The sequence below is a fragment of the Odocoileus virginianus genome, chromosome 19, assembly GCF_023699985.2.
Source record: "Odocoileus virginianus isolate 20LAN1187 ecotype Illinois chromosome 19, Ovbor_1.2, whole genome shotgun sequence".
NCBI classification, from domain to species: Eukaryota; Metazoa; Chordata; class Mammalia; order Artiodactyla; family Cervidae; genus Odocoileus; species Odocoileus virginianus.
This window is the reverse complement of record NC_069692.1, coordinates 17,408,520-17,436,432: the sequence shown is the minus strand read 5'-3', so window position 1 is coordinate 17,436,432 and position 27,913 is coordinate 17,408,520. Positions and strand designations below refer to the sequence as shown.

At 39.5% G+C, this 27,913-nt stretch overlaps 1 protein-coding gene across 5 annotated transcripts; it reads right to left on the bottom strand.

Annotated features, from left to right (window-relative positions):
• Positions 1 to 667: 667 nt before the first annotated feature.
• On the bottom strand, positions 668 to 24,195 carry LOC110140995 (glycerol-3-phosphate dehydrogenase 1-like protein). 5 transcript variants are annotated; one of them, XM_070449895.1, is made up of 3 exons: positions 23,998 to 24,195; positions 22,248 to 22,511; positions 668 to 2,046 (listed from the first exon to the last, which is right to left on the bottom strand). In XM_070449895.1, exon 3 carries the CDS (start codon positions 1,952 to 1,954, stop codon positions 899 to 901), a length of 1,056 nt encoding a protein of 351 aa, XP_070305996.1. In that variant the 5' UTR covers positions 1,955 to 2,046; positions 22,248 to 22,511; positions 23,998 to 24,195; the 3' UTR covers positions 668 to 898. The 5 variants fall into 5 exon arrangements, with proteins under 5 accessions (XP_070305996.1, XP_020755351.2, XP_020755345.2 ...); XM_020899692.2 differs by having other exon boundaries at positions 24,007 to 24,195; XM_020899686.2 differs by lacking the exon at positions 22,248 to 22,511.
• Between the last annotated feature and the right edge of the window lie 3,718 nt (positions 24,196 to 27,913).

The following is a 27,913-nucleotide window of genomic DNA, read 5'->3' as shown; positions in this document are numbered from 1 at the left end:
CTCCCTCCACTCCTCCTATCCCACCCTCTGGGGCATCAGAGAGCACCAGGCTGGGCTCCCTGTGTTCTGTTCAGTTCAGTTCAGTCACTCAGTCATGTCCGACTCTCTGCGACCCCATGAGTCACAGCATGCCAGGCCTCCCTGTCCATCACCAACTCCTGGAGTTCACTCAAACTCATGTCCATCAAGTTGGTGATGCCATACAGCCATCTCATCCGCTGTTGTCCCCTTCTCCTCCTGCTCCCGATCCCTCCCCGCATCAGGGTCTTTTCCAATGAGTCAACTCTTTGCATGAGGTGGCCAAAGTACTGGAGTTTCAATTTCAACATCAGTCCTTCTAATGAACACCCAGGGCTGATTTCCTTTGGGATGGACTGGTTGGATCTCCTTGCAGTCCAAGGGACTTTCAAGAGTCTTCTCCAACACCACAGTTCAAAAGCATTAGTTTTTTGGCGCTCAGCTTTCTTCACAGTCCAACTCACATGACCACTGGAAAAACCATAGCCTTGACTAGATGGACCTTTGTTGGCAAAGTAATGTCTCTGCTTTTTAATATGCTATCTAGCTCCCTGTGTACCAGCTATCTATTTTACACATGGTAGTGTATATATGGCAATGCTAGATAGTTCCAAGTTTATAAACTATCAGAGTGGGAGAATTTCAGAAGTAATTTTTAAAAAGGGCCTTTAATTTTGGTTCATAGAAACATCCACAGAACAAGGAAGGAACACACACTCACACACTCATATATGTTAAAAAATGAACCTGTAAAAATTCACAGCACCTGTGATGGGATTACGGTCACACAAGCATCTCCTGGCCAAGCCCCGGTTTCCATTTGAATTCAGACAAGCAATCAGAAAGGCAGGACTTTCCCTAACATGCTGCATGATTCCCTTTATGTATACTCCGGATGATTCTGGAGACAAGACAACATCTCTTCAACAGGCCTGCCTTCGTAGCAGATCTGGTACACTGCCGTGAACAATGGAAACTTGTCCAGCAGTCCCTTCGGTTTGAGGATGCCATACACCTCGGCGGAAGTCTGTGGTCCTTGCAGCTTCTGCCCGTTCAGCATCTCCTTCTCCAATTCTTCAATGGTTTTTCCGGTCCCCGCAAAGGCCTCAGCTACCTTGCGGTTCCGGCCCGCGTAGCAGGTAGTGATCAAGTCGGCCACGCCGCAACTCTCCAGGAAGGTGGCTTTGGACACGCGACCCTTGCAGAAGATCCTGGCGAAGGCGATCATTTCCATGAGCCCCAAGCGGATGACGGCAGCTTTGGTGTTGTCGCCGCTGTGGAGGCCATCGCAGAACCCGGCTCCCACGGCCACAATGTTCTTCAGAGCGCCACACAGTTCAACAGCGTCTGCCTCAGCAACCACCTTAATTCGAAAATTTGGAGTCTGCAGAAGTTCTTTGAAGAGGAGGCCGTTTTCCATGACCTTGCTGCCGATGGTGGTCTCACAGAACTTCTCGGCAGCAACCTCATTGGCAGTGTTGGCGCCCATCAGCACACTGACGTCAATGTCCATCTTCTCTCGGATGATGTCAGAAATGAGCTTCAGCCCCTGGGGACCCTCATCGATCCCCTTGATGAGGCTGATGCCCAGCGCGCCCTTGGGCACTTTCCCAGAGATCTCGTCGCAGATGCTGTTGATGAACTGGTGGGGGATCACGAACACCAGCAGGTCTGCGTCCCACACAACCTCACTGAGATTGGGGACTGCAATCACATTGTCCGGCAGCTTGTGTCCAGGGAGATATTTTACATTTTCATGGTCATTATTTATGATGTCTATCAGTTTTCTCCCATTAACCATTTCTTCAAAGACCCACATCTTGACCGTGGAGGCAAATTTCTGAAGTTTCATGACATTATTACCAATTATTTTTGCAACAGCTGAACCCCAGTTCCCCGAGCCCACGATGCACACTTTCAGGGGTGATTCTGTCATGGCCCCACTGCAGTCCTGCAGCCCCGCAACTGCCTCCCCAGCTGGTTTGCCGCCTGCCTCCACCTGCTCCGCCCAGGCACATTCACTTTCACCTAAAATGTAGCAGGATAGTAATATTGAAAGAAATATCAACTAATAAGCACAGATAAAAATTAATAGTATTCTGGGGGGAGGGATAAATTAGGAGGTTGGGATTAACATAAATAACACTATATAAAGTAGAGAAACAACAAAGACCTATTGTATAGCACAGGGTACTATACTCAATATTTTTTAATAATCTATAAGGGAAAAGAATCTGAAAAGGAGTATGTATATATGTATAACTGAATCACTGTGTAACAACTTTGTAAATCAAGTACATTTCAATAAAATGAACAGAAAATTAGTAGCACACTATCTAGTCCTTTTTATTGTATTTATGAATAATGTGATGAAAAATCAGCCATGAAGTTAGAATTCAAAGAACTTAAACCACCACAAACCAGCTTGAGGTAAAGATGATTTAGCCATGAATATTGATTTTAGCTTGGCCCTGGAGCATCTCAGCCACTGTGCCCACATGTATGAACATGAAGCTCTGAAAAACTAACCACAGCTGTGGTGTTGGTGTCTTCTCATCTTATAAATTTCCCCTGATATTTCTGGACTTGCCAGATCTACTGCTCCCCAGAGTCATATTCCTAGATCCCTGATAGCTCCTGGCTTTCCTGTTCTCTTTCAGGTTCTTGCCTCAGGGGCATTTGTTACCTCAGACAATATTTTGTTATTTATACATTACATTTATCATGTGTGTGTTCATGCTAAGTTGCTTCAGTTGTGTCCAACTCTGTGCAATCCTATGGACTGTAGTCTGCCAGGCTCCTCTGTCCATGGATTTTTTCAGGCAAGAATACTGGCATGGGTTGCCATGCCCTCCTCCAGGACATCTTCTCAACCCAGGGGTTAAACCTGCATCTCTTACATCCTCTGCGTGGGCAGGTGGGTTTTTTTTTTTTTTTTAACCACTGGCTCTACTGGGAAGATCTACATTCATCGTGGCGGTAGCTAAAAAGATAGCTATTCTTTCCTCAATAGACTGCTTTATTTTTAAACATTTTCTGGATGTAGCCTTCTTTCTTGGGAAAGTAGTGGGTATTTAAGAAGCATCTCTGATATATATTATGTTGGATTTTCTTCATATCATGTCTCACATGTAGATGAAATCTGTAGGTGTCTTGTTTATCCTGCCTAATTTTCCACTGTTGCGCTTGCTACCTAACATGATATAATATTATACACCATTATTTACATGTATTGATAATGTATATTTCCCCCACTAAATGGTGTTATGTTTTCTTTATATCTGTTATTTGTTCTTTTTCTGATCTCAAAATTTGTTAAACAAATAAATGGACAAGTAAGAGAGTGACTTTCTGGGAAAGTAGCCCTAAGGTAGAACCATGTACATTTGAAACAACTTTATGGTAAAGGCAAGGATAAAAAGCAAGTAATTGCATTGTTTTTGGAGTGCTGGATATGGAAACTGTGGGGCTGGCCAAAAAGTTTGTTCGGATTTTTAATCCCATCTTACAGGAAAACCCAAACTCTTTTGCCAACCCAATATTTATTGCCTAATCCTAGGTACTGCCTGATCTTCTTGGCCGCCAAAAAGAGGTGTTATTATCTGGTGGGCCAGAGGCCAAAAATGGTAACCTGGTGCCTCCTGGAGGAAAATAACCTTCACATAGAAGGGAGATGATAGTAATTCCAGGGAAGATCTTTGGAACTTCTTGAACCACAGGTTTCTGATGAATAGATTACTGGGAAGATATTTTGTTCAGCAAGATCAAGTCAGAAGCACTTAAAATAACAAAACAAAACCTGGCAGAAACAGTGAGTACCCATTCTGAGGAATTGTGGGGAGAAAGGAGACAAGTTTCAAGTCAGACTTCTATGGTAACTATCTTAAAACTTGGCCTGATAACACAAGCTGTGGTGGTGGCCTATGGGGACATGCAGACGTCTGGTCTGGGCTATTTAGAATAATGGCATGAATATGTTGTGAGCTTCCTTGGTGGTGGCTCAGAAATAAAGAAGCTGCCTGCAGTGCAGGAGACATGGAGATGTGGGTTTTATCTCTGGGTTGGAAAGATCCCTTGGAGGAGGAAATGGCAACCCACTCCAGTAATCTTGACTGGAAAAATCTCATGGACAGAAGAGCCTGGTTGGGCTACAGTTCATGGGGTTACAAAGGAGTTGGAACTAACTGAGCTACTAAACAACAACAACAACAAAGTGAATATGTTAAATAATAGAAAAGATAGACTAATCACCTAATTGTACAAGGAAAAACCACATGATCTTTGTAAACAGAGAAGTCTCTCTGCCTCTGTCAACTAGAGAATAGACTTGAAATGTGCCAATAAGTGTACTGTGTATAGAATTTGGGAGGCAAAGACTCTTAGTATGGAGGAAATGTGAAATTCAGCCTCGAGATGAATTTAGGGATCATGAGAGAGCTCAGTTACAGCACAATGAAGGAATTAGAAAATAAAATCCAGGAAGAACAAAATTCAGATTTGAGTCAATAGCTGTCTTCCAACTTATACAGTGTTCTTTTGCAGACAATAATGAACTGCTGTTTATCCCCTTGTCTTTGAAATCCCTGTCGCTGTCTACCCTTGTGAAACTTACACCCTTATTTTAGAGGCATTCCTCAATTATGTGATACTCTGCTGCTTGAAATGTCCTTTATTCTCCTACATTAGCTGGTGAAACTTATTTTCATTTCAAGGCAGACCCCTCCCCAACCCTTGTAGAACGACAAATCTTCCAAGATCTCTTCCATGGTACTGCAATTTATTCACACCATTACTGTTCCATGTTGGTCTGCTGTAGAACTTTTAAGACCTGCTATCCTGAGAGTTTTCATAAATACAGATATTATTTATTCCTGTCTTGCTTTGGCACAAGGTAGATATTTCAGCAGCTATCACTTTTTCTTTTTTTATTTATTTTTTGTTGCACTGGGTCCTTCTTGTTGTGCATGGGTTTTTCCCCAGTTGGGAGTGTGGGGGTTACTTTCTAGTGGCCATGCATGGGCTTCTCACTGCAGTGGCTTCTCTTCTTGTGGAACATGGTCTCTAGGTACCCGGGCTTGAGTAGTTGGAGCATGTGGGCTCAGTAGTTGTGGCTGGAGGGCTCTAGAGCACAGGCTCAGTAGTTGTGGCACATGGGCTTACTTGTTCCCCAGCGTGTGGGATCTTCCCAGCCCAGGGACTGAATCCATGTCCCCTGCATTGGCAGGTGGATTCCTATCCACTGCACCATCAAGGACATCCTTAGATTTCACCTTATCTAAAAGATCCTTCCATTACCCCAATTTTAAGATGATATGTATCTCTGAACTTCTCTACTAATTACTAATATGTTGTTTATACTCCTGATGCATTTGTCACAATCCACCCTGCTTTAGAATGCCTTGAATTTATGTGTGTCTCGCCTTAAGAAGGTGGGAGTTCCCTTGAGGATAGAGACCATGTCCTATCTTGTTTTCTCTGATGTACCTAGTATGGTGACTAGTCCTTAGTGAATGCTCACAAATAATGTTTAATTTGTACTGAAGAGATAGAGATGTAGGCTTCCAAATGAAAACTTATTATTTAGGTGAGAAATTGCTTGTCTATGATGGCTGCTCATCATTGGTTTAGATATCAAAATAGGATGTCTAGGTTATTTCCTGAAGGTTATGTAATTAAAAATGGGATAATTTCATATCTTTGAAAGGGAAAGGATGGATATCATGATCTTGCAAGTTAGCTTATTTTCTATTCAAAATTTAAGATCTTTTCTTGTATTTTTTTTCCATTTATTTTGATTAGTTGGAGGTTAATTACTTTACAATATTGTAGTGGTATTTGCCATACATTGACATGAATCAGCCATGGGTTTACATGTGTTCCCCATCCTGATCCCCCCTCCCACCTCCCTCCCCATCCCATCCCTCTGGGTCTTCCCAGTGCACCAGCCCTGAGCACTTGTCTCATGCATCCAACCTGGGCTGGTGATCTGTTTCACCCTAGATAATATACATGTTTTGATGCTGTTCTCTCAAAACATCCCACCCTTGCCTTCTCCCACAGAGTCTAAAAGTCTGTTCTGTACATCTGTGTCTCTTTTTCTGTTTTGCATATAGGGTTATCGTTACCATCTTTTAAAATTCCATATATATGCATTAGTATACTGTATTGGTCTTTATCTTTCTGGCTTACTTCACTCTGTATAATGGGTTCCAGTTTCATCCATCTCATTAGAACCGATTCTAATGAATTCTTTTTAATGGCTGAGTAATATTCCATTGTGTATATGTACCGCAGCTTCCTTATCCATTCATCTGCTGATGGGCATCTAGATTGCTTCCATGTCCTGGCAATTATAAACAGTGCTGCGATGAACATTGGGGTGAACGTGTCTCTTTCAGATCTAGTTTCCTCAGCGTGTATGCCCAGGAGTGGGATTGCTGGGTCATATGGCAGTTCTATTTCTAGTTTTTTAAGGAATCTCCACACTGTTTTCCATAGTGGCTGTACTAGTTTGCATTCCCACCAACAGTGTAAGAGGGTTCCCTTTTCTCCACACCCTCTCCAGCATTTATTGCTTGTAGACTTTTGGGTAGCAGCCATCCTGACTGGCGTGTAATCGTACCTCATTGTGGTTTTGATTTGCATTTCTCTGATAATGAGTGATGTTGAGCATCTTTTCATGTTTTTGTTAGCCATCTGTATGTCTTCTTTGGAGAAATGTCTGTTTAGTTCTTTGGCCCATTTTTTGATTGGGTCATTTATTTTTCTGGAATTGAGCTTCAGGAGTTGCTTGTATATTTTTGAGATTAATCCTTTTTCTGTTGCTTCGTTTGCTATTATTTTCTCCCATTCTGAAGGCTGTCTTTTCACTTTGCTTATAGTTTCCTTTGTTGTGCAAAAGCTTTTAAGTTTCATTAGGTCCCATTTGTTTATTTTTGCTTGTATTTCCAATATTCTGGGAGGTGGGTCATAGAGGATCCTGCTGTGATTTATGTCGGAGAGTGTTTTGCCTATGTTCTCCTCTAGGAGTTTTATAGTTTCTGGTCTTACATTTAGATCTTTAATCCATTTTGAGTTTATTTTTGTGTATGGTGTTAGAAAGTGTTCTAGTTTCATTCTTTTACAAGTGGTTGACCAGTTTTCCCAGCACCACTTGTTAAAGAGGTTGTCTTTTTTCCATTGTATATCCTTGCCTCCTTTGTCGAAGATAAGGTGTCCATAGGTATGTGGATTTATCTCTGGGCTTTCTATTCTGTTCCATTGATCTATATTTCTGTCTTTGTGCCAGTACCATACTCTCTTGATGACTGTGGCTTTGTAATAGAGCCTGAAGTCAGGCAGGTTGATTCCTCCAGTTCCATTCTTCTTTCTCAAGATTGCTTTGGCTATTTGAGGTTTTTTGTATTTCCATACAAATTGTGAAATTATTTGTTCTAGTTCTGTGAGAAGTACCATGGGTAGCTTGATAGGGATTGCATTGAATCTATAGATTGCTTTGGGTAGTATAGTCATTTTCATGATATTGATTCTTCCAATCCATGAACACAGTATATTTCTCCATCTATTTGTGTCCTCTTTGATTTCTTTCATCAGTGTTTTATAGTTTTCTATATATAGGTCTTTCATTTCTTTAGGTAGATATACTCCTAAGTATTTTATTCTTTTTGTTGCAATGGTGAATGGTATTGTTTCCTTAATTTCTCTTTCTGTTTTCTCATTGTTAGTGTATAGGAATGCAAGGGATTTCTGTGTGTTAATTTTATATCCTGCAACATTACTGTATTCATTGATTAGCTCTAGTAATTTTCTGGTAGAGTCTTTAGGGTTTTCTATGTAGAGGATCATGTCGTCTGCAAACAGTGAGAGTTTTACTTCTTCTTTTCCTATCTGGTTGTCTACGGCCGTACCATCATGAATGTGCCTGATCTCGTCTTTTCCTGTATTTTCATAAATAATTTTCAAAATCACGTTTGCACTCTGTCTTAATTGATCATTTCAAGTCCTAATCCAAACCACATGAAAAGTTCTATACAGAAGAGAAATTACAGAGAAACTCAGAAATGCTGAAAGCAATTATACAGATTAAGTCACTGAAGACTAGGGTGAATTCAAAATCAAAATCCTACCAGATTCAAAGGACTGAACTGCTAATCATGGAATTTCAGGCACATGGTGGATAGGTGTGATAGTGAGATTTGATCAGTCCTTCAAATTATACTATAGAGGCTATAGAGGCTAAAGGCCTCTATACTCTGAACTGGCCGGAAGAAAACTAGTCTTAACATTCTGTCTTTACATGAAGTTAAAGTCCTTTCTACCAAAGAAAGACTCAAACTTAACCTATAAAACTGTAGAATAATCTATGGTCTTTTCTGTATCACTGCTTGCTCTATTTTTTTTACTCATGGTAAGCCACTTAGTCAATCTCATTTGGTTGCATGACAGATTTACTCCTTCATATAAATTAATTCAATTCTCTACTCTTCATTCTAATTTTAGACATAATATTACAGCAGAATAGCTTTTTTATAACTGGAAGAAGATTAAATACAGGTTCTGTGTCTTTCTGGCTGACAGGAATTCCCTCCTATTTATAATGTGGTGAATGGTTCTCTTAAAGTACAAAACAAGTCAAGGAAACTCTCCTTTTTGTTATTGTTATTGAAAATCTTATTGAATCAACGTAGTTAAAATTTTTTCATTTTATTTTTCAGATCATGTAAATGATTTCCCCTCCCTTCCCCTAAGTCCCACTTGGCACATATAGTTAACTCTCTAAAATATTATATAGAGTGTCAGTAATTGAAGACAATATTCAATATTTCTGGAAGGGAGAAAGAGCACTGAATTTCCCTTTTAGTCCTTGTAAATGCAGATTTCAGTATTTTTGAAATAATATCAACTATAAACCAGAATTTCCCTGAGGCCTGTTTTATTTTAAAGAAAGTATTTTTGTTTTTGCAAATAGTATATTCTAAATTTGTTAGCTGGCAGAGCAGATATTGCAGAAATGGATTTTTGGAATTACAGTGTGAGTTTATCATTCTATAGATGGCTCTGTATATTGATTGATATATAATTGATCTAAGTTAGACATTTTTACTAAAAACAGGATTGAGTTTCTTTAAGATTATGCTAGATTGTAGCTCATGCATTTTTGTGTTGCACCTTGTACTAAATAAAGCTCATGCATGATGATGCTGATCCCTGGTTAATTCAGTAGCTTCTAGGAAAGTTGAAATATATGTTTCTCTACAGGTCAAATGGTTCATTACCCTTTGAGGTTAGTCTGAATTCATATATTTCTCTCTAATAAAGTTGCATTTATTGGTCTTGGATTATCTCTCAAGAAGGATGGGAAAGAAAATTTGAATATGAGCTTTATGAAGGCATAGGTCATCTTGCTCATCAGCTTCCATGTGTCTAGCATAGGTTAAAGTATAAATAAGAATGTAAAAGTAGTCATTAAATAAAACAAAATCAGTGGTCTTCATATTCGAAATCTCATTCTTTCTGTAGGAGATATCCCTTGCTGCTTTCAGTTCAGTTCAGTCGCTCAGTCGTCTCCGACTCTTTGTGACCCCATGAACCACAGCACACCAGGCCTCCCTGTCCATCACCAACTCCTAGAGTCCACCCAAACCCATATTCATTGAGTCTGTGATGCTTAGATCACAGCAATTAAGAACAAGAGTTTTGTCATCAAGTAGGCCTGGCTTAACTATGACTTTCATCAAGTTACTAAATATTTCCCTAAACCTCAATCTTATTTGAAAAAGTGATCAATGGGAGGCTCCTGTAAATCCCCATGAAGTGTTTGGAACATAATAAACTCAAGATAAATGGGGTTTATTGTGAATAGTAAATTTTATACATGTATTGACACATATAAAAATCTACTTAAGCTGAATAGAAAGCAACTCAGTGTCATAGCTGTTGGGTTTTTGTTATTGTTTGTTTGTTTTCACTTGCTTTGTAATGAAAATAGAGGAGACCCTAATTGAGCCCAAGCTATGTTTTATTCTTGAATAATAGCTGGCCTATTTGTGTGCCTGACAGTTTCGGGTCTTGTCAGGAGGTTATACAAGGAACTGTGCTGCTTCCTGGCAGGGCCTAACAAGAAATTTGGGGCACATGGCTTTAGTGAAAATCAGATAAAAAATGTTATTTTGGGGACATCCCTGGCCATCCAGTGGTTCAGACTCTGTGCTTCCATAGCAGGCAGGGCAGATTCAGTCCCTGGTGGGGGAATTAAGATCCTACATGCCACACAGCATGCCCGAAAAGTTAAAAAGAAAAAAAAGCATCTGGTTGTGGTGCCTCCAGATGGGCTGCCAGCTCCAAGATTCATCTCTAGGTTGGAACCCTAAACTAAGAGTGAACAAATTAAAAAAGCTAAAAGCAAACACTAAAAACACCATTGAATCAAAATCTCTTTCAATCTCTGGAAACATCATCACCATCATTGGTTCTAGCAGCAGTGATGGAGACAAGAGTGACTTGGAGAAATGGTGCTGTCAGAAGGACATAAGAGGCTGGAACAGTCCTATCTATCAACAGCATGGAGACACCTTCAGCCTCTCTGGCTCTTTCTCACTGCACTGTCAGCTTCTCTGCTTTTGCATGTGTATTGGTAATTGGCATCTGTGGCCTAAGTAATAATATAGCAATGAGATAGCACAACAGAAGAGTGAAATGTTGATTGCCAGCCACATAATAACAGAGAACATGAGATCAGAAACACAGAGATAGTACCTACAGGACTTCTAGATAGATCTGTACAAAACTTGGTGGAAAAGAAGAGTTCTTACACTATTGTAAGTAAATACAGATAAAAGAGAGCTCTTCTTAAGTTTCTTTTTCTCTTTTTTTTTTTTTTTTTTGATGTCGACCATTTTTAAAGTCTGTTGAATTTGCTTCTGTTTTGTGCTTTGATCTTTTGGCCGAGGCATGTGAGATATTAGCTCCCTGAGCAGGGACTGAACCCATACTACACCCTGCACTGGCAGTGGATGGAGTGGGGATGAAGTCATAATCACTGGACAGTCAGGGAAGTCCCTAAAACAGAGTTTTGAGACTGGTGTGGGCTTCCCTTGTAGCTCAGTCGGTAAAGAATCTGCCTGCAGTGCAGGAGATCTGGGTTTGATCCCTGGGTTGGGAAGATCCCTAGAGGAGGAAATGGCTACCCACTCCAGTATCCTTGCCTGGGAGATCTCATAGACAGAGGAGCCTGATTGGGCTGCAGTCCATGGGGTGGCAAAGAGTTGGGCACGACTGAGCAACTAACATGACTAACACAGCGATGACAAGGGTGACCTTATTTTTGCCTGTAGACTGTGAAGTATGACCTATGTGAAGAAGATATATCAATGTAAATTGTAGCTTAAGAAAAAAAAAAACTTAGGCAATGATCTTGATTTGACAGCAATCTAGAATTCTATGATATATATGTCCTAAGAAAATGATTGATTATCTATCCTGAACAAAATTGTTTTAGAAAAAAAAGCAAAGACTAATATTTTAGGAATTTTCTCTGAATTTCTGGTTCTGTTCTATGGAATCAATTAGAAAATTACTACTGAGAGTTATTCAATAAAAGTATGATGGCCCGCAATTAATGTCATTCTGTATCTCCTTTGGGATCATCTGATTTATTAGATGATGCTCATGAAGAATGAGTGGATTAAAAAATATTGATCCTGCAGGAAGTGAGAAAAGGATCACGTTATGCTGCAGTTTGTTCTTCTTTCCCAAGGTTTGGAAAATATGAAGGCATGTGTCTTTTAGTTTTATTAGAGTTTTTCCATCAGTGAATACTTTTGATATAATTAATCCTGAGCTTCATAGAGTTACAAGTTTTATTATATTGATTTAATTCAATAGATCAATCAGTGTATTTGGTCAAAGAGAAAGTTTGAACATCTTTGTCTTACCTGAGCTGATTGATCTCTGCATAGACTGAACGGAGTCACTTGTTTAACGTATTGTAAACATAGTAACCACAAATCCTGAAACATATGCGACTCTCAGATATCTCTCTGTATGCAAATATATATGGAATGGTAGAAATAATTTTAGAAAGATAGAACTGGTTATACATATGGTCTTAAAATTAAATGCTGAAGATGTAATTTTTAAAATTGAATTTTACTGAAAAAAAAAAAAAAAAAAAAGAGACAGAATCATGAAATTACATACCAGCTCCCCAAAGAGCCTTCTAAACATTTTTTTTCTCTCTCTTATTATGCAGTATAGTGTTAATGACATAATTTTTAAAGTATATATTTCAACTTTGTGAAATATTCATTGACTATAATCTATGGTTAGTTTATAAATTAGATGTTTGGATGCAAGCAACAGAAACTGGTTAATAGAAAAGTAATTTTTTCAGAAAGATATAAGGTATGCCTGAGAATTGATAGAAAAATATTGATAATATTTTCCTTATGATCCTCATAGGGAAAGATGAGCATCATCTTATATCAGCTATCTGTTGCTGTGTAACAAGCCATCTGAAACTTAATGGTTTAAACAGTGGACATTTTGCTTTTGATCATGAAGTTTGTAGGTCAGCTGGATGATTTTACTGATCTGGGCCAGGCTTGGCTGATCTTGGAGCATTCCCTCATGAATTTGCGGTCAATTGGTGCATCTGTTCCTCCCTAAAATGTTTGGGAGCTAGTTGCTTGCTGTGTACAGTGACAAAGATAACAAGGCCACCTGTCCCTCCAGTGGACTAGCCAGTAGCTAGGGAGGGACAGAGGAGAGGAGGAAGAAAGAGATTTGTACAATGTTTTGAGGTCTAGGTTCAAGACTGGCATACCATTGCTTCTGCCACAATTCATTAGGAGGAACAACTCAACAAGGAAAACAGAGTCCACTTCTTGATGGGAGGAGCTGCAAAGTCACATTACAAAGGCTGTGGATAAAAGAGGGTAGGGAGAGAATTGGGGCCATTCTATGAAGCTGCCTTCTGCCTCCCTATCTCCAGGTCTCCAAAAGCTTTAATCAATCATGATATCAAGATTGAATTCCAGAGTTTAAAGATTTAAATCAGATTCAAATATGATCTATTAGATGTGGCTCCTTTTAATGCAGAAACCTATGAACTGAAATGGTAAGCTAACTACCACCCACATAGGCACCACAGAGATAACAACAAGGTAACTACAGATAACACTCTTATTAAATAAGAATGGGAAGTACATAGCTGCCACTTGTTTGTAGAGATTTTGAAATCTGGCTGGGAACAGACTGCCAGGTCCTCCTCTCCTGGAGGCTGGTAATGTTCCTTGATTAGACCTGGGCTCTTCTCCCTGAAATTGTTTTCTCAGCCCCTTTGTCTCTACTGCTTCCTGTGAAAAGCATTGCAGTCCTCTGTTTTTCATCACCTTTTGCTCTACTTGCTCATCCTTCCTTGCCCATCAACCCCCCGACTGACTCTGAAGAAGCAGCTCATTCTTACCGACAGATAAGAAACTTGTAGCCTGTTTCCTTATATAGCAAGTTGAAGACCAGTTCAGTTCAGTTCAGTTCAGTAGCTCAGTCATGTCCAACTCTTTGCAACCCCATGAATTGCAGCACGCCAGGCCTCCCTGTCTATCACCAACTCCCGGAATTTACTCAAACCTATGTCCATCGAGTCGGTGATGCCATCCAGCCATCTCATCCTCTGTCGTCCCCTTCTGCACCTGCCCCCAATCCCTCCCAGCATCAGGGTCTTTTCCAGTGAGTCAGCTCTTTGCATGAGGTGGCCAAAGTCCTGGAGTTTCAGCTTCAGCATCAGTCCTTCCAATGAACACCCAGGACTGATCTCCTTTCGGATGGACTGGTTGGATCTCTTTGCTCCAAGGGACTCTAAAGCGTCTTCTCCAACACCACAGTTCAAAAGCATCAGTTCTTCGGCACTCAGCTTTCTTCACGATTCAACTCTCACAACCATACATGAAGACCAAGACTTCTTTAAAATTTGAACAATCTGTTCCTTTTAATCCAGCCTAGTGGTGCTCTCACAACTTTCTGATCTTCCTATGAACTGAACAAAATTTCACTCCATTGGACAAAAACCAAACATTACTCTTTCTCTAGACTTGCTGCTACTTTGGAATGACTTCTGTAGAACCAACTCTGAGGATTCCAATAAGTCCTTTTGTTTAAGTCAGAGGACCTTTAAGGAACCACCTAACTTTTTCAAACTTTAGCACTTGATTTCACTTTTGTCCTCAAGCTAAGGAAACTGGTGATGAGAAATAGTTTTATTTTCTATCTCATTATGTTATGGTAATGATATTTCCTCCAAAGTCAGTTTCCAAACTGGTTAATAACTTCTTTATCTTATCCTTTTTTTTTTCTCTCCCTGTCGGTGTCATATCATGACAATAACTGGACATACAATTAGAACACTTTAAACATTTTACCTGGAGACTTCCTCAGTCAAATCCAAAGTTTCATTTGATATATTTTACATCTTGCATTAAGCAAAACAATTGTTTTATCAACTGTTTTGCTCTCTTTAATACAGGTCATTATAGTTTCATCCTCTAGTATAATTTCATCACCATTTTCCCAACTTTTGCCAATAGTTTGCTCTCTGTTTTTCAGCCTCTGCTTCTTACTTAGTCCCAATGATAATGGTATATGTCTTGTGTTTTGTTAAGGAAGCTTTGCCTCCTAGGTATTAGCTTCTATACAGATTTCTGACACATCAGGCACTCAAAGGGCCTTCTCTATCACTGGTCCTTCTCTATTGTTGAATAATAAACCACTCCCAAAGGTAGCATTAAAGCTATAAGCACTTCATTATTGTTCCTGAGCTTATAGGTCAGCTTGGCAGATTTGATCTTGGCTGAGCTTGTGTGAGTCACTGAGCAGAATGACCGGAGTTGCCAGAAATAGAATGTTTGGGGGTAGGTTGCTTTTGGTTGATGGAAGTGAAGTGAAGTGAACTGAAAGTCACTCAGTCGTGTCTGACTCTTTGCGACCCCATGGACTATAGATTTCCTTCTCCAGGGGATCTTCCCAAGCCAGGAATTGAACTGGGGTCTCCTGCATTGTGGGTGGATTCTTTACCAATTAAGATATCAGGGAAGCCCTTGGTTGATTGAGGCAACTCATTATGTGGCAGACCAACATAAGATTGTTCTCATGGTATTGGACAGTGTTCTAAAAGAGAGGAAGTAGAAATACCAAGAGCTTTGGCAGTCTGGGCTCAGAAATGGCCACTTCTGCCCTTTCTATCAGCCACATTAAATCATAAGGCCAACCTGGATACCAGGAGTGGGAAAACAGATTTCGCTTCTTGAGAGAAAATTCAAAGACATGTAGCAAAGGTGTGGATAAAAGAAGAGTGAGAATTGAGGCCATTTTTTTTTTTTTTTGTTATCAATCTACTACAATCTCAAACTGAGAAATTGGTTTCCCTAGTGCAAGAGAGATGGCTTTGGGGTTCTGTGGAGTCACTTCTGTGGGCTACAGGCTGCAGCCTGGCTTTTAGTGGCTCACTCATGTCTGGCTCTTTGCCATCCCTTGGACTGTAGCCCATCAGGCTCCTCTGTCCATGGGATTCTCCCGGCAAGAATACTGGAGTGGGTTGCCATTTCCTTCTCCAGAGGATCTTCCCAACCCAGGGCTTGAACCTGGGTCTCCTGCATTGCAGGCAGATTCTTTACAGGCTAAGCCACAGCGAAGCCCACAGGCTGCAACCTGACGTCTCAAAAGGAGCAAAGTAGTTCTCAAAGCATGTACTGTAGGATTGCTACCGATGGTTCCATTGCCTCCTAGGGACAGTAGTGGAATAACTCCTAAATACATTGGACTTTAACTCAATTATTGTACCTAATAGCTCAGCTCTTTGGAAATGGAGCATACCTTTGAAGTAATGTCTCATGCTTTGCTAGTCCTACAGATTCCTCCTAAAAGTATCCATCTAGCCAGTTTAACTTAAGATTCGATTAAACTGTGCAAACTCATAAAGCAGAGGCTTAATCCCTTCTGGTGTTTTAGGAGGAATGTGGCCAGGTATCACAGAATTACTCTTGGTGCCATTGTGTTTTGACAAGTTCCCTAAGATTTCTTCTCCTTCCCTCTCCTCAGTTCCCTTGCTCCTTTCTCCCCAAATTTCCATATAAGCTGCCTTTAGGGGGAGGGATCAACCAGAACAAGAAAGAGTTCAAAATCACCATTTGAACTTGAATTTGTGCCAGCCATGATTCTGGCACAAATAATTGTTTAGTCTGAATATTTAGCCAGATTTTTCTGTCCTTGGGAGTAAAGATAAAGTCAGTTGATTGAGGGAAGGAGTGAAGTTGAGAAAACAGAAGGATAAAATTGGTTGCTGTGAATCCCTGATAAAAGTTGTTGCTGTTGTTCAGCCGCCCAGTAAGGTCCAACTTTTTGTGACCCCATGGATGCAGCACACCAGGCCTCCCTGTCCCTCATCATCTCCCAGAGTTTGCCCAAGTTCATGTCCATCGCATCAGTGATGCTGTTCAGGCATCTCATCCTCTGATTCTTTCTTCTTCTGCCCTCAATCTTTCCCAGAATCAGGGACTTTTTGAATGAGTCAGCTGTTTGCATCAGATGACCAAAATACTGGAGTTTCAGCTTCAGCATCAGTCCTTCCAAAGAGTGGTCAGGGTTGATTTCCCTTAAGATTGACTGGTTTGATCTCCTTGCTGTCCAAGGGACTCTCAGGAGTCTTCTCCAGCACCACAGTTCAAAGGCATCAACTCTTCAGTGCTCTGCCTTCTTATCTGGTCCAGCTCTCACAACCATACATGACCACTGGGAAGACCATGGCCTTGACTATATGGACCTTTGTCAGCACAGTGATGTCTCTCTACTTTTCAACACACTGTCTAGGTTTGTCATCACTTTCCTGTCAAGAAGCAAACCAAACGTCTTCTGATTTCATGGCTACAGTCACCATCCACAGTGGTTTTAGAGCCCAAGAAGAGGAAATTTGTCACTACTTCCACCTTTTCCCCTTCTATTTGCCTTGAAGTAATGGGGCTGGATGCCATGATTTTATTTTTAACATTTAGTTTTAAGCCAGCTCTTTCACTCTCCTCCTTCACCCTTATCAAGAGGCTCTTTGGTTCCTCTTCACTTCCTACCTTTAGAGTGGTATCATCTGCATATCTGAGGTTGTTGATGTTTCTCCTGCCTATCTTGATTCTAGCTTGTAACTCATCCAAGTTACCATCTCCTGCTTGACCACATCCAATTTACTTGATTCATGGGCCTAACATTCCAGGTTCCTATGCAATACTGTTCTTTGCAGCATCAGATTTTACTTTTGTCACTGCACACACCCACAACTAGCATCATTTACTTTGACCCAGCCACTTCATTCTTTCTGGGGCTATTAGTAGTTCTCCTTCATTCTTCCCCAGTAGCATATTGGACACCTTCAGACCTGGGGAGCTCATCTTTCAGTATCATGTCTTTTTGTCCTTTTATATAGTTCATGAGGTTCTCACGGCAAGTATACTGGGGTTTGCCATTCCCTCCTCCAGTGGATCACATTTTATCAGAACTCTCCACTATGACATGTTCATCTTGGGTGGCCCTACATGGATCAGCTCATAGCTACATTGAGTTATACAAGCCCCTTTGCCAGGACAAGGCAGTGATCTGTGAAGGGGCGAAAAGGACATATACCTGGCTTATCGTGGGGTTGAAATTCCCTGTGCTGAGGGGCTCCATAAGAAGAGGATCTAAATCTTTCTCCCCAGGTTGTAATCAGGAAAAATTACAAGTCTTCTTGAGAAGCATAGAGTCCAGTATGGAGCCAGAGCAGAAACGTGGCCTAGTTGAGGGAGATGCACACACAGATGGGTCCTGCATCTCACCGTAGGGTGGGGAGGTTAGCTGGGAGTGCCAGAACTTCTTGACTGAGAGCCAAAAGGGCTGGAGGACTTGGAGGCACCCTGCAGTTTGGTTATGCTGGGCAAACAGCACATGGACCAGGAGAAAAAAGTTAAGGAGGGGCCACCGATGTCTGAAACAGATTGTGTCATATCCCAGTGGAGGCTACTGTGGCCTGTGGAGGACTGGGGCCAAGACGATGTAACACCTGGAAATTAAATAAGCAGGTCCTTCCCTCTGAACTATCTCCAGGAGAATTCCGAATTGACTGTTACCCAAATGAGACTGAGTAAAACCCAGAAAAGACAGAGTTTACTTTGAACTGACAAAAATCACTGTTCCTGTTATCGCTAAAAATGGAGGTTGAGAGTTAAGTACAATTATAGAAATACCTTAGTTCACTGATTCCAAGATATACCTCAAAATATACTTTTTTTTTTCACATTTTAACACATCTGAAATTGCGATGCAGCTCACAATCCATGGCATATCAGAGTTTAGTTTGCACTGAATTTTCTTTCCTAATGGTACGTAAAATAACAGTGCATCTTACAAATGATGGTGTCTTAAATTCAGTAAAATACAGTATAATGGAAGCTATATCTTTGCATACTCAGAATTTGTAAATCTCACTTATTAAGACTGAAAATGCTAGTATCTCAAGACCTGTAGCTCAGCCCTTCTTGGCATTTATAACTTCCTTTTTCACAATGACATCTTTACTAATAGTCCTGCAAGGATAAGAAATGACAACTTGAAGTGGTGGTGGTATCTAAGGTGAGAGGGACTATAGCTGCTGCTCAGAGATAAGGTGAATGCCACTTGGGGCCGAGGTGACAATGTCATGGGGCCATTCTGTGAAATGTATAGTACACTCTCTATGTAATAAATACAGTATAATGGAGGCTATATCTTTGCATACTCAGGATTTGTAAATCTCACTTATTAAAAGTGAAAATGCTAGTATCTCAAGACCTGTAGCTCAGCCCTGCTTGGCATTTATAACTTCCTTTTTTCACAGTGACATCTTTATTAATGGTCCTGCAAGGATAAGAAATGATAATTTGAAGTGGTGGTGGTATCTAAGGTGAGAGGGACTATAACTGCTGCTCAGAGATGAGGTAAATGCCACTTGGGGCCAAGGTGACAATGTCACGGGGGCCATTCTGTGAAATATATAGTACACTTTCTATGCAATTAATACTCAGCTCAGTTCAGTCGCTCAGTGGTGTCCAACTCCTTGCAACCCCATGGACTGCAGCACGCCAGGCTTCCCTGTCTGTCGCCAACTCCTGGAACTTGCTCAAACTCATGTCCATGGAGCCAGTAATGCCATTCAACGATCTAATTCTCTGTTGTCCCCTTCTCTTTCTGCCTTCAATCTTTCCCAGCATCAGAGTCTTTTCCAGTGAGTCAGTTCTTCACATCAGGTGGCCAAAGTATTGGAGTTTCAGCTTCAGTATCAGTCCTTCCAATGTATATTCAGGACTGATTTCCTTCAGGACTGAGTGGTTTGATATCCTTGCAGTCCAAGGGACTCTCAAGAGTCTGCTCCAACACGACAGTTCAAAAGCATCAATTCTTCAGTGCTCAGCTTTCTTCACAGTTCAACTCTCACATCCATACATGACTACTGGAAAAACCATAGCTTTGACTAGATGGACCTTTGTTGGAAAGTAATACAGTTTGGAATCTACTTGATTGCAATATATTCTCAGATATAGGATTATGATTTTATTTTTATGTATAAATTATACATATCTATTATTGTAAAAAAGTAATTTTAATTTTAATTTTATAATCTGCTATTATTTCAAAATTTCTGTCATGGATATATTTCTTTTTAGAAATTATAAAAAAATGATTTTTATCAAAGAACAGTGCCAAGGTCCTATGTATAGTTTCAGGCGACTGCTACTGTTCTCCATTCCGTTGCTCCACAGGCCACTGGCAAAAGAATATACATCCTCTGCCACATTTATACCTTTAGAGTTTCATGAGCTGTTCCTTTCTAAGAAGCCCATATTCAAACTACTTATTTTCTTTTCCTTCTAATGTCTCTAATGTAGATAGTGCATGCTACTTAATTGGTCAGCCAAACATTCTGTGAAGACTGTTTTAAGAAATTGAAAAACACATCTGTAGGGAATATGCAGGGAAAATATTTTTACGTAGTTTTTTCTATAATATTTAGTAATTGCAATCCCAGAATACTAGGTATATTACATCTCAAATAAGATTTACATTCTTTGAACTCAGTTAATTAGTTTGTTTTGTAGTTTATTTAATCCCTGATCAATAAATTACAAAACTCTAGGCTAGCCATTCTAAAATACTACGCTTGTAAAATCTCAGGATGAGGGACTGCTTGCACCTTCAAATCTATGTTTTACAATGTTCATGCTTTTATTATTGTCTTTTCACATGCTATATATTCAATAAGCTATTACTGAACAAAGTGTAATGTCTAAACTAATACTCTACACTATAAAATAGTATTACACATTATGCTATAATGCTGGAATTTTATGCCCCCATAAAATTGTTTTAGGAAATGATTTTTGGGTCCAAGCATTAGGCTTTTTTCCCTTGAGTGCATCTCATTTTAAGGCAGTTTAGTTGGCATTTATTTTTCTTGAAAATCAAACACCATGAAACATGATAGAATATTGATCACTTTCTTTTGCTGTCTTTAGAATCTATTATCTCTGTTGTGACAGAGAACTCTTAATACCGCATGGTTTGGTGGCTCTCTGTGATTCATGAGCAGATTTTAGCAGAGGCCTCATGCCATGCACAGGGTGGCATCCAGACAGTTCCTTGGAGTCCTCCCTGAACTCTACATCTAGCTCAGACAGAATGTAACTTTCATGTCAAGATTTTGGTCCTTTCCTAGATACCAACCACGATGATGACTGTCACACGATTTTTGTGATAGAGAATTTTATGTGTCAACTTGACTGGGATGCCCAAATGGCTGCTAAACAATTATCTCTGCATGTGTCTGTGAGGGTGTCTCTGGGAGAGATTAGCATTTGAATCAGTGAGGAAGGGTATATTCACTGTTTATTCACTGTTTCCTTGAGCTGAGACATCTCATCCTGTATCAGACATTGGCGTCTCTTATGTACATATATATATATATTCTGTTGGAGGATATATATATATATATATCCCTGTTGGCTCTGTTTTTCTGAAGAACCTTGGTTAATACATCTCTCTACCTTTTTTTCTCCTATGCCACATATGACAGCTAAATTTTACATTCATGACACAATCATATACATGAACCAGAAACTTTGTAGATATTTGGAGATATTCCTAAAATTGTTAAGATGAAAGTGAAGTGAAGTGAAAGTTGCTCAGTTGTGTCTGACTCCTTGCAATCCCATGGACTATACAGTCCATGGAATTCTCCAGGCCAGAATACTGGAGTGGGTAGCCATTCCCTTCTCCAGTGGATCTTCCCAACCCAGGAATGGAACCGGGGCCTCATGCATTGCTAGTGGATTCTTTACCAGCTGAGCTACATGGGAAACCCATTAAGAGGAAAATATAAGAGCAAACAAAATAAAATAAAAACTTCACACAGACCATGTAAGCTTTATCCCCAGTAGGTGCTCTTTAATAAGCTTAAAAGGTAGCCCAGGAAAATTTTACAGGATGCTTTAAATTTTTCTAGGTATGACTCAATAAATAACACAAATAAAAACAGATCAGCAAATATAGAGTGTATATACTACTGAAGAAAAACAATATCCATCACAATTATACCTGATTTTTAAAATTCAGGTTGGACTTCATCGAAGTTAAAAATCTTTGTGGTTCAAAGGATACTCTTAAGAAAGTAAAAAGAGAACTCATGGGAGCATGTATCATATATATCAACATATATCTGATCAGGAACTTGCCTATAGAATGTATAAAGGGTCTTACAATTCAATTATAAAAAGGCAAGTTAACCCAATTAAAAAAATGGATAAAAGATCTGAAGAGACATCTCTCCAAAGAAGAGATACACATTGCCAATAAACATATAAAAATATTCTCAATATTACTAGTTGTGAATGAAAAATTATGCCTGCAATATCAGTAAACAAAGGATGTTGCAGCTGTCAACCTTTCACATTACTGCCCCTGATAATGAGCCCTGAGGGAATTAAAGATGCAGAGAAACTGGCGTCCAGCTACCAAGCCCCCAGCCACTGCTGCTACCTTGAGTGGTACACCCTGAGGGGGCTCCAGGTGGGAAAAAACCAGAATACTGGCCCTAGATAGCTAAGGTGCATATCCAAGGGAAGTTTTCAATTCTTACATCTTCCTATACATAAACTAGTGTTAAATTCCCTAACTTGAGATACCTGGTTTTCTGTAATCAACAGTAATCTTTTGAAGTTCCAATACCCGATCTTTGTTGCAAAAGCTCCTGTATATCTTGGCTCTTCTCTTACATCTTTGGAGCACTTTCTCTGAGCTCTCTGAGAGGCTGCATCCTGGGTTTAAGTCCTCAGTTTTGTCCCACCAAATAAAACATAATTCTCAAGTTTTAGGTTGTGCAATATTTTTCAGTGGACATAGTCATTAATGAGATGAATCTCAAAACCACACCTGCTAAGATGACCACACTAAAAAAGACAGATAATAAAAAGTGTCAGAGCGAATGTAGAGAACTAGAGCTTTCATATAACACTGATGGGTATGTAAAATGGTACAGCCACTCTGCAAAACAATCTGGCAGTTTTGCAAAAGGATAAATATAGAGTTATGATAAAGACTCACCAAAAAAAAAAAAAAAAGACTCAGCAAACCTACCTCTAGGTGTACACCCAAGAGAAATGAAAACCTGTACACAAATATTCATAGTAGCTTTTAAAGTAATAGCTCCCAAATAGAGACAACCCAAAAGTCTTTCAACTGATGAGTTTTTGGATAAGCATAATATAGTATATCCAAACCATGAGATATTATTTAGACTTAAAAGGGAATGAAGTACTGATACATGCTACACCATGGGTAAACCTCGTCAACATTATGTTAAGTGAAAGAAGTCAATCACTAAAGACTGACTTTATATTAATCCATTAATATGAAATGGAATAGACAAATATTTAGAGAGAAAGTAGATTAGTGGTTCCCCGGGGCTGGAGAGGTTAGGGAGAAATGAAGAGTGACTGCTAGTGCATATAGGATTTTTTTTGGGGGGGGTGATGAAAATGTCCTAAAGTTTGATTGTGGTGATAGCTGTCCACCTCTATAAAGATACTGTGCATTCTAAATTGTTTCAGTCCTGTCCAACTCTGTGATCCCAGGGACTGTATGTAGCCCACCAGGCTACTATGTCCATAGGATTCTCCAGGCAAGAATACTGGAGTGGGTTGCCATGCCCTCCTCCAGGGGATCCTCCTGACCCAAGTATCAAACTCATGTCTCCTGCAGCTCCTGGATTGCAGGCAGATTCTTTACCACTGAGCTACTGGGGAAGCCATATAAATATACTAAAAACCATTAATTATGTGTTTTAAATGAGTGAGGTGAGTTTTATGGTTATATTAATTAATCCTCAATAATACACACACACATATATTATATATGTATATATATAATATATATATAAAATTGAAGGCCATTCTCCTGGCTCTGCCATAAAGGGGTATTTCTGTTTTACCTGAAATGAAGAAGCCTGTCACTCTTCCCAGATTTTCCTTCTTACAGCTAAAAGAACTCTCTGGATATAATACAAGCACAGGAAAACTGAAAGGTGGAAATAAGGTCGGCAGCCATGGACTTCATCATTTTAGGAATGACACAGTAGTGACTAGAAAATCCCCTTCTGCCTTTCACGGTTCCACCATCACTCCCTACACTGTGCCCTGAGGAAGTCGGCAGCACACTCATTCCCCCACGGTGAGCTGTTGGTGAGGCCCAGCTGGAAGCGGTTCTTCCATCCCTGCCCAGCAGAAGCAGGCAGCAGCTATCTGATTCCCCTGCCAGTGTACAACTGGTAAGATGGAGTGGGTAGCTGATCTTCCATTCCCCATCGGGCAGAAGCAGGCAGCCCTTTGATTTTCCTGTCAGGGTAGGATCAGGGAGGCTGTGGGAAGTGGCTCTTACTTTTCTCACCTGGTGGAAGCAGATGACACTGACCCCCCCTTTCAGGGTAGTGTTGGCAGAGTCTGGTGATTGAGCTGAATCCTCCTCGGCAGTGAGACTTACTGGGGTGGTGTGAAGTGCCATCTCTTGTCCTGGTGGGGAGCGGAGCCTCCACCCCCACCTGGCATTATGAGGTAAAACAAGGTGGTGGCAGGCAGCGCTGGCCGGCATCTGCTCTCCTTTCCTCCTGTGGTGTCCGTGGGAACCTACAGAGCCGAGTGTCTGGCCCCCACCGTGCGGCAACAGAGAAGCCTGAGTCAGTCCTGTTTACTCTATGCTTAGAGACAGTGGCGTCCAGAAGGGAGGCGATCTTAAAACCCCATTCAGAGCCGACCTGGCAGTCGAGTCAGTTCTATGCTCTGGCTGGCATGATGTTGACAGGACCCACAGGGAAGTTGGTCATACACACCCATTCAACCCTCACACTATACCTAAAAGGGGGGACTCCCTACTAAAAAACGTTTCATAAGGTTTTTGCATTTCATATAATATGCAAAGTGTCTAGGATATAACAGAAAATTGGGGCTTCTCAGGTGGTGCTGGTGGTAAAGAATCTGCTTGCCAATACAGGAGACATAAAAGACCTAGGTTTGATCCCTGGGTTGGTAAGATCTCCTGGTGGAAGGCCTGGTAGACCAGCTCCAGTATTTGTGCCTGGAGCATCCCATGGACAGAGGATCCTTGTGAGCTATGGTCCATAGGGTTGCACAGAGTCTGACATGACTGAAATGACTTAGCATGCATGCATGCATAACAGAAAATTACTTATCATACCAGTAACCAAGAAAATAACATGAATGAGAAATGAAAATCTGTAAAACCAACATTGAAATCAATCAGATGTTGGAATTATTTAACAAGGATCTTAAACAGCCTTAAGAAAAATGCTTCAACAAGCAGTATGAATTTTTAATGAAAATGAAAAGAAATGTCTAGATAAGAAAGGGCAATTATGAAAAGGAACCAAATGGAAATTATATAATATATAATTATATATACAAATATAATAACCAAGTTAAAAAACTCACTGGGTCACCTTAATAGTAGAGGGGAGATGACAGAGGGTAGAATCATGCAACTTAAGTGCAAATCAATAGAAATTACCCAATCTGAGCAATAGAGAGACAATAGACTGACAACGAGAACAATATCACCAGAATGTCAGGGACAGTAAATGAATAACAAACTAACAGCAAAGCTAACAGGTTATCATAAGATACTCAGAAAGAGAATAGAAATTGAACCTAAAAAATCAGCTGAAGAAATAAAGGCTGACATTTCCCAAATTTAGTAAAAGACTTATGGATATAAGAAGCTGAGTGAAATTCAGATTGGATAAACCCTGAAAATGAAAGACATTAAACAATCTTGAAAACAGCCTGAGAGACTAACATTACTTATAGGGAAACAGTGGATTTCTCATCTGACACTATGAAGGCCAAAAGACAGTGGCATAACATTTTTCAAGATGTTTCAAATGAAAAAATAAAACAAAAAACAGCATAATTGATAATTTTTTTTTTTAGCAAGACTAACATAAACTCTGTGTATCAGGAGTAAAATATGTGATATAATGACAGATTCTGCAGACATTTAAGTGGATAACCAGGTATTACTATAATAGTTTTATTGTCACAAATTCAACAACTTAAAAGAAATAGACCAAAAAAATTCAAACACCATACATTACAAGCTTTAAGTAAGATGAGATAACCTGAATGATCATATCATCATCATTAAAGAAACTAAATTTGTTACTAAAATCTCTTGAAAAAGAAAAAGACTGGAAAAGTCTACAAAAGTTTCAAATATTTGACACCATTTTTCACACAATTTACCCCTGGAAAAAGAAATGGAGAGGAATATTTTCACTCATTTTATGAGGCTAGTAGTAGCTTGACCACAAAATCAGACAGCAACGGTACCGAAAAAGGAAACTACAGATACAATATATTCCATAAATTTAGACACAAGAATCCTTAACAAAATATTAGTAAATGTAATCCAAAAACACATCAAAAGAATTATAAACCATAAACAAGTAGATTTATTCTAGGAATACAAGAGTAGTTCAACTTTTTAAAATCAATCAATTTAATCTACACTATCAATAGGCTAAAAGTGACAGATCATATGAATATATCAAATGATGGAGAAAAATATTTGACAGTATTCAACAAATATTCATGACAAAGACTCAGTAAGCTAGAAATAGAGGGTAACTTCCTTAAACTGACAGAGCTATCTATAAACTATCTATAGCTAGCATCATATTTAATGCAGAAACACTGAAAGTTTTCCCTCTAAGATCAGGAGAAAGGCAAAGATGTCTGCCTTTATCACTTTTATTTCACCATAATATCAGTAATTCTAGCTATTGCAACAACGCAAGAAGATATCAAAGGTTTACAGAGTGGAGAGGAAGAAATAAATTTGCCTATACTTGTAGATGACATGATTGTCTATGTAGAAAATCAATAAATCAACATAAAGTCTTCTATATTTAATTAGTTCATCAATTTCACAAGATACAATGAATTAATCACATTTCCACATACTAAAAATGGCTGTGTGGAAACCAAAATTTAAAATACAATGTCATTTACAATCACCCCAAAGAAATTGTAACATTAGACATAAAGCTTAATAAAACATGTATAGATTCCATATGCTAAAAATTATAAAATGTTCATGAAAAAAATTGAAGACAATCTAAATAAATGGAAAGATGTATTATGTCCATGGACTGGAAGATTCAACATTATAATGATGTTACTTTTTACCAAATCGATCATAGGGTTAGTGAGATTCCTATCAAAGTCTAAGCAAAGTTTCTTATAGACATAGACAAACTTTTCTAAAAGTTATATGGAAAGACATAGTCTCTAGTGTAGTTGATCTTGAAATAGAAGAATAAACTGGAAGAAATCATTCTAACCATATTAAGGTCTTTGTCTCTTATTTTTACCAATTCCTTCACTCCATTCTGTTTCAAATGATACGCTGTAGACTCTACAACTCTAGACACCATTGTTTTTCTCTGAACAAGGCTGGGTTTTGTTCTAGCAGGCAGCTATTATTATTATTATTTTTTTTATGATACAAAATTTTATTTTTATTTTTTTCCATTTATTTTTATTAGTTGGAGGCTAATTACTTTACAACATTGCAGTGGTTTTTGTCATACATTGAAATGAATTAGCCATGGATTTACATGTATTCCCCATCCCGGTTCCCCCTCCCACCTCCCTCTCCACCCCATCCCTCTGGGTCTTCCCAGTGCACCAGGCCCGAGCACTTGTCTCATGCATCCAACCTGGGCTGGTGATCTGTTTCACCCTAGATATACATGTTTCGATGTTGTTCTCTTGAAACATCCCACCCTCGCCTTCTCCCACAGAGTCCACAAGTCTGTTCTATACATCTGAGTCTCTTTTTCTTTTTTTGCATATAGGGTTATCGTTACCATCTTTCTAAATTCCATATATATGTGTTAGTATACTGTAATGGTCTTTATCTTTCTGGCTTACTTCACTCTGTATAATGGGCTCCAGTTTCACCCATCTCATTAGAACTGATTCAAATGAATTCTTTTTAATGGCTGAGTAATATTCCATGGTGTATATGTACCACAGCTTCCTCATCCATTCGTCTAGCAGGCAGCTATTAAAGTACTGAGAAATTAGGAAGGTGGAGGCTTGCCTTTCACTTTGTTAGGTAGGTCTTTGTTTTTATTTTGTGCTTGACTCTCAAGTCATGATACATTTTTGTTTCAATGGAAAGTCACTGTAATTTGGCCGGATAGGAACTGCAATGTTCCTCTTGCTATGGGAAGCTGTGGGAATTTTTGCTCAGCTTTTTCAGACTTTCAGTTGAT